We start from the raw sequence: 13,597 nt of genomic DNA on the forward strand, positions 1-13,597 counted from the left end.
ATTCCTATGTCTAGGGCAAGGGATGCTCTGTATTCTTGGTGCTGGGAGGGGGGACAGTGGGAGGGCTTCTGGTGTTCTGGCCCCACTGCTGGACCTCCTGATGGCATCTGGTATCTTTGGCTGATGTGTGACACAGAGTGTTGGACTGGATGGGCCACTGGCCTGATCCAGCATTGGCTTCTCTTATGTTCTTATGTCTGGGGCAAGGGATGCTCTGTATTCTTGGTGATTGGGGGGGGACAGTGGGAAGGCTTCTGGTGTCCTGGCCCCACTGCTGGACCTCCTGATGGCCCCTGCGTAACAGAGTGTTGGACTGGAGGGGCCATTGGCCTGATCCAGCATTGTCTTCTCTTATGTTCTTATGTCTGGGGCAAGGGATGCTCTGTACTCTTGGTGTTTGGAGGGGACGACAGTGGGAGGGCTTTTGGTGTTCTGGCCCCACTACCGGACCTCCTGAGGGCACCTGGTATTTTTGGCTGATGTGTGACACAGAGTGTTGGACTGGATGGGCCACTGGCCTGATCCAACATGGCTTCTCTTATGTTCTTATCTGCTCAGTTACTAATGTACAAAAGTACTAATGGCAGTATAGCTTGTAACTGGATGATTCAGAAACTTCCCCAGTTTCCTTCAGATTCTTTAAATGTTTTAGTTTCTTACTAGTAAGATATAGCTTAGGAAGCAGAGTTCTCTGTCGAGTTGCCAACCTCCAGATGGTGCCTAGAGATCTCCCAGAATTACAGCCAATCTACAGATGTCAGTTCCCCTAGAGCAAATGGCTGCTCTGGAGAATGAACTCAATGGCATTATATCCCACTGAGGTCCCTCCCTCACAGAACTCTACCTTCCTCAGGCCCACCCCCAAATGTCCATAAACTTCTCAAGCTGGAGTGGATGCCCACAGATCTATGAATAGCTAACACGAACTTGGGGTGTATCAGCAGAAGCATAACATCCAGATCACAAGATGTCGTAGTCCCGTTGTACATTGCATTGGTCAGGCTGCACCTAGAGTATTGTGTGCAGTCCTAGGGGTCTTACTTCAAAAAAAGGATGTGGACAGAATGGAGCAGGTACAAAGGAGAACAACAAGGATGATCAGGGGCCTGGAGACCAAGCCCTGTGAGGAAAGGCTGAGGGACTTGGAATGTTTAGTCTAGAGAAGAGGAGATTGGGGGGGGGGCATGATTGCTCTCTTTAATTATTTGAAGGGCTGCCACTTAGCGGAGGACAGGGAGCTGTTCCTGTTGGCAGCAGAGGATAGGACTCGCAGCATTGGGTTTAAATTAAGGGTGGGATGGTACCGGCTGGATATTAAGAAAAACGTCTTTACAGTAACAGTTGTTCAACAGTGGAATCAGCTGCCTAGGGAGGTGGTGAGCTCCCTCTCACTGGCTGTCTTTAAGCAGTGGCTGGACAAACACTTGTCAGGGATGCTCTGGGCTGATCCTGCATTGATCAGCAGGCTGAACTAGATGGCCTGTATGGCCCCTTCCAACTCTGTGATTCTATGATTCTATGTCAACCCTAGTTTTTAAATCTGGGAAGTTCCAGAGCTGATCATGCTCATAGGAATAACATCCAGCTGTAATGCTACTTTGAATTATTTACTGTTCATGGCCATCTGTTGCTGACTGACATAGCTCTGTATTATCTTTATTTCATTGGGTATGGGGATTTTTTAAAATGCTCTAGAGCCGTTCTATGTAATATGCAAATGCTAGACTACAAGAAAGTATTGAAGTTCCTATAGTCACCTGCATAAGTAAATATGAATGCAAACAATTTATATGAGTAGCTTAACTTGGGATATATCATAGCATATATATCATGACTGTAGCAGCTCCTTCCCTCACTAGAAAAATTGCAGCATGCTGTTGAGATCATTCATGATTACCTGTCAGGCATTATGCTTCTCTCATAATTATTTGCACATGTCTTTGCCATTCTGAGCCATATCCCTGCAAACTGAAAAGGGAGGGATTATATTTTGGAACTCTCCCCTGCATAAAAAGCTTCCTGCATTTAATATACAGCTGGAAGTTCAGTTATCTAAAACATATGGTTGCCACTGAATACCAGTCATGTGCTTGGTTTCCCCTCTTGCTCTGTAACATTCAGTATTCCTTATATCGCGATGGCACAAGGTTGTTCCTCCTCCACATCAATGGTTTTTGCAGATAGAGATAGCAAAACCCATCATATCATCATGACAGTTGCATTAAATGTTGCATAGGAAAGGGGGATAATTTGACATATGGCTGCCATTTGGGGCTGTATCCCTGCATTTAAGGTAGTATAGTCATGTCCTATGGAGAAAAAGTGCTACGCTATACCTCTTTTATCGAGCAGCTAATTTCTATCTGCAGGTAGAATTATCTGAAGAAATACCCAACCTGCAGACTGAAGTCATACAGCAAAACTTCTCTGCCAGTTAACGTTCTGCATTAAACAGAATTTTAAAAAAGTGATCTGGACACGTGAAATTTACTTATGTATGTGGGATATTTACCATCAACACACCAGGAAGTCATATTTTACATACTACTGATGCATGCACAAGAGCCATATTCTGATGTCTGTGAAACCTCACTTGTCTAAGGATTTTGTTTATTTCCTTGAATGATTTTTGCACGTCATAATTAGTAATAAAAGCAAAGTGAGATACCCATTCAATATAAACATTTTTTTACATTTGGTAGGTGTAATTTAAAAATACTTAGTTAATAGCCTTAAGTATTATATTTTGCTTTTTATTTTTTTAAAAAAATACAAAATAATCTATAGCATTACTTTGAATCAGTCCTTGATGAGTTGCTGGTGGGAATGAAGGTAATTTTTCTAATTGTCTTGCTTTCAAGCACAAGTCATATAACTTGTTAGCTAATAGATAACATTGAGGAAACATAAAGGAAAAATCTTCAAACATATTTGCTTCTATAATAAGTGTTCTGTACAGGATATGTATTTAATTCTAAACCACATCATATATTTGTTCAGTGCTGTAAAAGATCCCTTTTCCATAGCTACATCTTGCTTTTTCATTAAGGTTGTGTTTATATCTTTTATATACGTAATTGTTTTAAGGAAAATAAGGAGATCTTACTAATGTAAGTTCAATGCTTTTCTTCTCTTAACTTTTTCTTCCAAAGAAGCAAAAGTTAAGCAAAAGCTTTCCATGACTGCTAATATAGTTTGCTACCACTAACCCAGGAAATGCTTGGTATCTTTCCTTTTGCAATATAGTACACAACTGAAGATTTAATGGAATATGACTATGACTATGGGGATCCAGATTATAAAGATTATAAAGAGCCTGATACTGTAACAGAAGGACCCCCACTATACGACGAGACAGTGGCACAAACGGAGGTAATGACATCTGGTGTGTGTTTTATGTGCCGTCCGTCCCTGTCACCTGTCATGTGGTGTGGTTTTGTTGTGTAGTGTCTCATGTCAATTAAGCTCATCAATCTTTTGCTACTCTTCCTTTCCTGTTTGCCCAGGGACTCATTTTAATCCAGCAGGAGAAGACCAGAAGAATGGCAGCAGTTTGCTCTTTTTTTTTCTTACTCTGCTTCCTTTCACATCTTACTGCTTTTTCCTTTTCATTTATTTATGTTTTCCCATTCCATCTTTCACCACTTTTTTCAGAAAAAGAAATCCAAAGCCCCAAAGAAGAAGAGGACAGTGGCCGCTAAGTCAAAGAACAACCCCCAAAAGTTCACACTCAAAAAATCTGAAACATTTTCATCTAAGAAGAAGAAAAGCTATCAAGCAACAGCAACAGGCAAAATAGGGGTAAAGGTAGCCGAGAAATAATCAAGATCTTTCCTTGACCAAGCCTGGAAGATCTCTGATAATGAGAAATGAATAGCTCTAACCCCCAGTAGATGAATACAACTCTGGCTAATACCATAACCTATTTAAACAGAAATTCCTCCTGGATGTCTGCCTTTTCCCCTCTGTGGTTAACGTTGCATTTCCTCTTTCATATTAGGCCAACATTGTTGATGGATATCATGAATATAATGTGGCTGAAACTGACTATGGGACTTCAGAGGGCTACCAGACTGCGACTCCTAGTCAGACGACAGGACCAAATGAGGTAATGAGGAATGGAAAATATGCAGGCAAGGATATTTCAAAGACCTTAGCCCATAATTAATTATTACCATGCCGTAATTAATTGCCCTTCTTTTGTTTTAAGAGAGCCCCTAAGGAGCAAATGGTTTGTGGTATGTTTCTATCTATATGTTAATCAGTTTTGTGGTGACATCTGGACTCTGCCCTCTCAGTTCTTACTACGGAAGTGTCTTAAAGAGATTGCAAAAATATGTTCTCTAGAAATTCCATTGTATACATTTTAGTTTGTTATGCAGCATTGGTTTAGTGCTATTGAATCAGCAGATTTATGATTTCCCTGGCTTGAGGAAAAAGGAAGTGTTCACCCTCAATCAACACTGAAACTGAGTAGGGTCTTAGCTAGACACAGTCCCTCATTTAAGGGGAAAGAATATTATGAATGATTGGTGACAGAGGATAAAAAGAAATCTGCATCTCTTGGGAGATGTGGTCTTGAATGGTACTCTTGCAGTCCAATTCTAAGCATAGTTATATCTTTCGGTGAACATTGAAGTCAGTGGGTTTAGAAGGTTGTTACTCTGCTTAGAATTGTACTGTTTATCCCCCATCCTACTGGCAGTGCCTTTAACCATTTCCTTGACAAATGATGACCCTAATCCAGATATAGTCATGCATGACTGTGTGCACGCAATCCAAATGTTGTTGGGATAAGCGTTCCTGTTGCAATCTAGGTAGAAACCTACATGCTATACATACCACATAGTGAATGGGGATTGCATTGGAAGCTTCGCTTTTGGATATGTAGCACAACATGGATGAGTACACAGATGACCACCCATCTATATCTGGTCTGTGCATGTAGAATCCATGCACAGAAGCAGTTTTCACATGCAGATCTCGCTTACAGGATGTCTGCATATCAACTGACATGGATTGGAGTCTCAAATACGTCTCACTTTGAACATTTATTGGAAAATGAATCTCTGTTTGCCACTTTTACATCTGTTTAGTTTTGGTATATGTAACCAACTACCATTTCTGAGTGTGCTTCATAAATAGTGGAGTGCACTTTTTAAGCCATGATATCCAAACAATGGCTTTGCATTATGTGGAAAGTATATTTATTTTGGAGCCTGATTTACTCCTTGTGTAAATGCTTGCACTTTGCAGCCAGATAATGGGAAACGACAAAGGATGATTACATTTAAATCATTCCTTTCATGCACACACAAATTACCCTAGGTTTCAATTTATAGTAAAAAGTGAAGTTTATCTTTAAATGTTCTTTTCAGTCACATACTAGTACTTAAAAGATGTACAAGATCTTGTTCTGTTTGCAGAACTACAATGTAAGTATGAACTTGGAAGGAGATACTGTGATTGCATACGCGTCATGACTAATCTGATGCTTTGATACATAGTTCTGTGTGTGTGCATAAGTGCACATATGGAGCTCCCCCCTCATGGCTTCCTCATTCTTACCATTGGAGGTAGCTGCTCTGAACATGTGTTCCTTTTCTGTGTAAGTTATAGTATGTGGTGGTAAGATAATGGAGAGCTCCCACTTTTACCATGTCTAATAGCCTCTTTCTAACAACACAGTTGTACTTCTGGTACAACTCCCATTCATTTCAATGGGCTCTCAGAGATGGTATTTCCAGCAGATTATGCTATGTGATCTATAACTGTTCTCCTCTAAAACATCTCTATTCCCATAATGCAGCAGAAATCAATTTCCACCAAAAATATTTTTGTACATCTAGGATAAAATGCTGCTGTGATAACTCTGGTACTTAAAAGCTGAAGGCTTGACTTCACATGGTTTTCATAAGTCAAAAATTAAAATCTAGAGGCAATATTGAAACATCAAATGTTATTTTACTCATCATCTTATATGGACATTATATATAAAATCAATGTTAAACCTTTCCTCCCAGAAGATAACAATTGACATGTATAAACAATACAATGTAATGAAATACCATCTCATTCTTTACAAAAGAAATTGTCTTATTTCTTCTTCTTAATTGACATGAGATATGTTTATCATATCAGCTAAAGCAATTTTAACACACAGTAGATAAGGCAGTATTATTAATCCCTTAAACTTGGTAGTGTCCAGTTAATTTGTATGATTGATATTAAAAAGTGTAAAACCAAGTATAAAAGCTTGATATAAGTGGCATAAAAATTAAAATGTTATGCTATCCAGTGTGCTTAGTGAATAACACATGCAACAAAATGCAATGAGTGAAATGCGAATTGGTGAGAATTTTCACTGTTATCTACATAATTTAGTAGCACTAGAGTTTCATTTCTTGATTTTGCAAATGAAAACAAATTTACATTCATGAAAAAGCATTCATTTAATTCATTGTGCATTCTGTATGTGCCTTAGGTGATCTTTTAAAACTTCTGAAAAACTGTTTCCCCAGGATTTCAGAATTAAAAGATGCCAGGCTTTGGTGCTGACATGTTATTTTACCGACCATAACATTCAAAGCTACTGAATGTTTATGTTGCTTTACTAACAGTAATCCACATATTCATCCTGTTCCCCAACCTTTGGTGCTTACGTGAATAGCAAAATCCAGTTGAAGAAGTATTTACTGAAGAATACCTAACGGGAGAGGAGTATAATTCAGAGACTAAAAAAAACGAGGAAAGAGAGTATGGAAGCAGAGGAACAATAGACCACAGTGAATCTGAAGTTCTGGTAGATGGAGATTTAGGCGAATATGATTTTTATGAATATAAAGACTATGAAGAGAAGCCTACAAATCCCACTAATGAGGAGTTTGGGCCTGGTGTTCCAGCAGAGACTGATGTCACAGAAACGAGTGTAAGTTAGCCACATTGAAGGTATTCTTTAAATATGCTGTATGGTTAGTAGCTGATTATAGCTCTTTTTGTTTCCTATGTTCTATGGGCTAGAGTCACAGCAGCAATAGGAAGCCTTCTGTTGCTTTTTAATGCAATTTGTTTTCTATTGCACAAGTAGAAGAAGATGTGGGAAGAAAGGGATACATTAAAAAAAAGTTGTGTGGCTTCAAAAGTGAAATTGTGTGAATGTTAATGATTTGATATGAAAGTCTATTCAGAATTTTCTCTCTCTTTATATTGTAACTCTAGAGGTAATGGAAAGGATTTTGCTAAACTTCATTTAGTATGGCCTAACTTGTAACTCAGCAAACTAAATAAAGGTATCAATCATGTATGGCAGTTCACCAGGGGCTAGCTGACCGAGTGTAATAATGGTGTTTCAAATTCGACATAAAGTGTCAACTATGCTTGGCTGTGCACAGGACTGCCTGAAAAGATCAACGTAACTGTGAATCTGGAGAAAGAGATTCTTAGATTCAGTATGACTATCTAGATTCCCCTAGCTATCTGGGTACAATTGTCAATCAATAGTGCCTATGTCTCAAGGTATTTAAAATCCATACACAAGAAACAGACATTTCAAGGGATTGGTTGGGTAAGACCCTTGGGACTGAAGACCTAGAATTTTACATTGTAAACTAGTATCTCAGTATCTCATTTCAGATGTCACATGTAACTATGGTTTACCTATAATTGCTGTGATTTTTCTGAGTGCAGGTAACTCCACTACTGATGGCTAGTTAGGTTTCATCAAACCGGGTCTGATGCCAATTTATTAATGAACTTAATTTATGAAACAATTAGTCTTAAATATGGTTTTGTGTGATGTCTTAATGGTTTGTTCTCTGTCGACCCCCATCCCAGGCAAGAGAGAGAAGGAAATGCAATGAGTATTTGTCAAAGCAAATGAGGATTTAAGTGGTTGTCTGTGTACTGAATCTCAGTTTCACAAACTAACCGTAGTTAAAATAAACCATGTTTTTGCATTATGCCTGAGTTCTGTGTGCATTTAATCCCAGAGACAAGAGCGGTGCTATCACACATGGTCTGGTTTAAATCTCTTCTTCCCATTCATCAAGGTTGGCATGCATAGAGTTGTAGTTGTAGCTGGATTTCTGGAAAGTTTGGTGACAAGTACAGAATGAGACACTGAACTGAGTATCTGTCTTTTTAAAAAGATTCCAACTTCGAAAGAGCTTGTGGCTACACTCTTATCACTCTCCTCTAAGCTTAGGGATTTGTAACCAGATCAGAGAGGTGAGATTCCTCACTTGTCAGTGTTGGCTTCTGAAAATCATATGAAAATGTAATACTGCAGTGAAGGCAGCTCTCATCCAGCACAGTCACGGGTCTTGGCACAATTATTTCCTTTTTTTTTTGGTAAACAAATTTTTATTTTCTCAGGAATACAACATGTAAAATTAAAATCATTTCATTCTATCAATTGTCTACCCCATTCCCAGTTCCTCCTCTCCCTCCAATGGCTTCCCACAATGCTTCCACCCCTGCTCCAGATTACTTCATATCATCAAAAATATCAGTTTCTTATCATTACAATCTAAAGATAACATCATTTGACTTAATATTGATCTAAACATATTAAGTTTTGTTTCACATCCCAGTTCTTTTCCAGATATATTTTAAAGTCACTCCATTCTGGCACAATTATTTCCTGATTTCTATTCAACCAGAGGACCAAAAAAACCAAAAGGAGGGTTTGCTGAAGCTTAATTCAGAGAACATAAACAAAACAAACCTTGTTCATACCAAACATGGACCTGCCTCTCCCTTCCTTCCTCTCCTTCCTTCCTCCCTCCTCTCATATGGTGTGTCAAATTTGAGAATGGAACTCTTCAGCTAACTTCAATTAGTGATTGTCCAGATGCGGGTATGTGAACAAATTGTTAGGTTCATTTCTTTCCCAGTAACTTGACTGAACCTAATTCAGAATCCCATGTAAGAGGGAACAGTAGATTTCACTTTTCATTTTCTTTCCTGCATTAGTCCTGTGACATTCTGACCTAGGTATGCTTAAACCCACTGTAACCAGCAACTTGAAGCATCCGTAGCCTTGTGTTATGTTTGTAGCCACTTGAAGCTGAGTTTAGTTAAAGGTGGCCAAATAGATTACAGTCTCCATGTCCAGAATGATCCAACCCCCTCATTGATGGTTGGATGTTGTAATGTAGTTGGCATAATCTGTGGAGCTAAGCTTTTAACAAACTAAGTTTTTAACAAACAGGAGCTGCAGGAAATGGATTTTCAAAAATGAAACGGGCTTTGAGCACCACTGTGGGGGAAGGAAAGGCTCCTGCCTTCTTCCACAAGACATTTTCCCATGCCAAAACAGTGCTGGGGGGAGTTATTTCCCTGTTTTTCCTACTGTATGTGCACAGAATACTTTCCTTTTTTTTGGTCAGCTCAGATGAAATTGCTGCATCCAACCCATGTGCTGCTGATTGCTCATCCCTGATTTTACAATGTTGTTAAGGACCAGGTCAGTTTACACTGACATAGTCTGGGCCTTTTTGCCAATCATGGATATGTAGCCAGATCAGAGAGGTGAAATCTAAGGGGTTGAATGTATGTATGGGCAGGAAGCTGTGCAGATTGAACATGATGAGTGGTAAAAAGGTAAAGGTAAAGGTTCCCTTGCTCGAAAGCCAGTCGAATCTGACTCTAGGGTTGCAGTGCTCATCTCTGTTTCAAAGCCGAAGAGCCAGCGCTGTCCAAAGACGTTTCCGTGGTCATGTGGCTGGCATGACTAAACACCAAGGCGCACAGAACACTGTTACCTTCCCACCAAAGTGGTACATATGCACAGTTCATTGTACACATACCAACAGCTTATGCTCATGGTACTGTGATCATATGATTGTCTCACATTAAATACATGCACCAAAATGGAAGAAATGTCTTTGCATAAACAATAAGCTTAGGCAAACAGAATATGTTTGTACTGATTGAAATTAGCCCAATGTGCAGTTGTTTGAATTTGGCCCCTAGAAGAGTAATTTTCAGGGTTTATGTTTTTAACTGAAAAAATGGACTCTAGGTGTTTCATCAGCTTTCCCAGCCATTGTAGCACTAAACAGTATGCAAAGAGATATTTCTTGAAAAAGATTCTCTCTCTCTCTGCTATAGTCACTGGTTTGGACTATGGTGTGTATGTTGATTCTGCTGTGCCATTTGGACAAAATCCCTGTAAGCTTGGGGAAATATCTTTACTGACTATCCAGAGGGAAGTGATATACAAAATGGAAATTAATATCCTATCGTTGCAATTGAAAACAGAGGGGCGGGGGTTCCTGAGAACTGAAGGCAGATGGAAAGCAATATTCTATCTGTAGGATTTACATTCATCTTTGGTAAATAAATTATTTCAGGTTTTTTAACCATCAAAATATATTTGACTGTTGGATAAAAAGAAATGTGTAGCCCTTCAAGCCACTTTCTTTCCTTGCAAAATATTGATTTGTCTCCAGATGGATGGAAAACAGATTTTAGACCTGACTGAATTTCTAATGTATGTTGACTTGGCAGGTGAATGGTCATGGTGCTTATGGAGAAAAAGGACAGAAGGGCGAGCCAGCTGTGATAGAACCTGTGAGTATTTTAGAGGCTAGCTGTTGCAAAGTTTTGGGGGTCATTTCTCATATGGTTCTCCATCTTTTGATGACTGAATTGGTAACTTGGGTGTGTCAGTGAAGAAAAAGGGAGCTGCACCAAGAGAAGCCATGAGACACCAAACTTCACAGAAAGTTCACATAACCTTATGTTGCTTCAGACATAGTTCTTTTTTCAGTGAAGTCCATTCACACATTAAGCTACGGGTCAGCAGATATCGAGAAGTCAAACTGGGTTTGTATTGGTGGATACTAGGGTGTGCATTCAGATCTATCCAAGTTGGGAAAATAGCCAAAAAATACCTTATCACTATTTTTCCGACTATTCTTTCAGCCAGATATAGAGAGGGCTGTATTTTCGGCTGACCACCATAGCCCATCCCGGATAATCCTGAAAAATATTGGGATTATCCAGGAAAGCAGGATAGCTGCAGTTAAACAGTGTTAAACAGCATTAAAAATACCCCAGTCCCTTTAAATGCCATTTGGGGTGAAGCTGCAGCTTCACAAATGCATTTAAAGAGACTGCAACACTTTTAAATACCTCCAGCTCCATTATAGCCTATGGTCCTGGGGAGCTGGTTTTTGAGGTAGAAGCACCAATTTTTCCGTGTAGCTGCAGGCGCCTCTTCTCAAAAAACCACCCAAGTTTCAAAAAGATTGGAGCAGGGAGTCCAACTATACAGGCCCACAAAGAAGGTGCCCCCATCTTCCATTGTTTTCAATGGGAGAAAAACAGCAAAAAAAAGAAAGGGCTGATGTTAAACCAGAGAGTCTCTGCAGTAGATATTGGAGGTGGTGGAGAACTGGGTTTTGCTGGGCTTGCAAAAATGCTCCCCACCTTCAGTTTCTGCTGCAGAGATTCTCTAATTTGACATCAGTCCTTGCTTTTTTGCTGTTTCCCTCCCATCAAAAACAATGGAGAATGGGGCACCTTCTTTTGGGGCCTATATAATTGGACCTCCTGTCCCACTATTTTTGAAACCTGGGGGTTCTTCTGAGGAGAGGCAGCAGAAGCTATGCTGAAAATTTGGTGCCTCTGCCTCAAAAAAACAGTCCCCCAGACCCCTGGATAGATTCCCCATTGACAATATAATCCCATAGGGTATAATGAAGCCAGAAAAAAAATGGGATTCCTGAAAAAAGCTGTATCTAAATACCATACTGGTATTGGAATTTGGGTTGGGGGGCATCTGGATTTTTTGTGGGGTCCAACATACCTGAATCCAACCCCCCCCCCAGTTTTTTGTGTGTACACACCTAGTGGATAAGATGACTGTTGTCAGTTACTAATTGATGACTTACCAGGATAGAATAGACATGCACCTATGTGGGAATCTGGTTGTCTCTAGTCTGTGGAAGATAATGCAAACCATACTTGTTAACCCAGCTAAAAATCTGGGAAAGCAAATGGCTGGTAAAATTATCATCAGAAAAACTGTGAGATTGCTGCAGTTGCTTAAGAAAGCCTCTCTCACACTTTGGGCAAAATATGCTGATAAAGATTTATGTTCATTATATATGATGACAGGACTAAAACAGCTGATCAGTCACAGGCCCACCATGAAACATGCTGTCAATAATAAGGAGAGAAATTTGCACTGAAGTTGTCCTACAAAATGTCTAGCTCTCATAACTGCTGTAATGGTCCGGCCGGGAAGTATGTTTCCCCCGCCGGATCACGGTAAGTACTTGGGAACCCTACTCTCTTCCCTCATTTGGAGAGAGGGAGGGAGGGGGAGGAAAGAGAGAGAGTGCACAAGTGTCACGGCTCAGGTGGGGTGTCACCTGACGCTGCCACCACTCTGGTTCTAGGCTCCCTTGAGGAGGCCCAGAGCACCCTCCCAAGACCCTCTGTCCTCCCTTTTGGCCGAATAATAGGTGTGAGGACCAGTCAGAGTGAAACAATGAAAATAATTTATTTTATAGGAGGTCAAACAACAAGGTGCAGAATAATAATAGTAATTGGGTGAAAAGAAAAGAAATCAAATGCCCTAAAGCATCTAAATATATACTGTCCCTAGCTCACTATTTCAGGTGGCACTAGACTACTCATCCTTCCTTCAGGATGAGCGTCTCTTCCCCACAGCAGCCTCTCCTGGCCCTGTTCCCTGGGAAGAAGAACAACTTTTCCTGCTGCACCAGATCTTTTACTCCAAATTGGTCAATTTTGGCTCCTAAACCTCTCAGGGGCTTCTAGGAGTTGTAGGCCCAGCCTCACCTACTGCTAGCCAGGCTCCCTGGGCCTAGTAGGCCTCTGGTGGCACAGCCCAGATCATGACAACAAGAAAGAGAGAGAGTCCTTTAAGACCACCTTTAAGACCAACTAAATTTTATTCCAGGTATAAGCTTTCCTGTGCATGTGTACTTGGGGGGGTGGGGGTGGGTGATTCTTCCTACAAGCACTGCTCTGCTGTTTATTTTGAGTCCTGATCACACACCCATGTTAAAAAAGAAAAGGCAGTGGGAAAAATATGCATCTGGGATAAGGGGCAGGGGTCATTTCCTGCCGGAGCGCCCCAGAGTAGCACGTTCTTTCCATTATATTCTGTGGCCCCATAGAATACAGGGGCGGCACCGCAGGGGTGACTTGATCTTTCCATTGTATTCTATGGCCCCATAGAATACAATTGAAGGATCGTGCCACCGCTGTGGTGCAGCTCTAGAGAGAAGGGGTTTAAACTTTAAACTCCTTCTCTCTTCGCTTCAAGGCAGGCTGGGGGGGAAGCGAAGCGAGAAGGGGTTTAAAGTTCACTTCCCCCCCCAGCCCACCTTGGCAGGCCGGCTGGAGAAGCAAAAAAGGGGGGAGGCATCTTCAAAAGCCTCCCCTTCCCTTCCCCAGCCAGCCTGGCAAGGTGGGCTGGGGGGGGGAGCGAAGAGAGAAGGGGTTTAAAGTTTAAACCCTTTCTCTCTGGACTCGCGCCGTAGTGGCAGCGCGATCTTTCCATTGTATTCTATGGCCCCATAGAATATAATGGAAAGATGACTTCTCTCTTAGCTTC

General features: G+C 40.7%; 1 protein-coding gene across 1 annotated transcript in view; it reads left to right on the forward strand.

Moving 5' to 3' along the window:
- Positions 1–13,597, forward strand: part of COL11A1 (collagen, type XI, alpha 1) — a 362,318-nt gene that overhangs the window by 123,891 nt on the left and 224,830 nt on the right. The window contains exons 6-9 of the mRNA XM_015416098.1: positions 3,247–3,372; positions 4,001–4,108; positions 6,671–6,928; positions 10,513–10,575. Coding sequence (XP_015271584.1) covers positions 3,247–3,372; positions 4,001–4,108; positions 6,671–6,928; positions 10,513–10,575 — 555 coding nt within the window. The remainder of the gene's footprint in view (positions 1–3,246; positions 3,373–4,000; positions 4,109–6,670; positions 6,929–10,512; positions 10,576–13,597) is intronic.

The sequence above is a fragment of the Gekko japonicus genome, unplaced genomic scaffold, assembly GCF_001447785.1.
Source record: "Gekko japonicus isolate JY-2015 unplaced genomic scaffold, Gekko_japonicus_V1.1 scaffold303, whole genome shotgun sequence".
Taxonomy (NCBI): Eukaryota; Metazoa; Chordata; class Lepidosauria; order Squamata; family Gekkonidae; genus Gekko; species Gekko japonicus.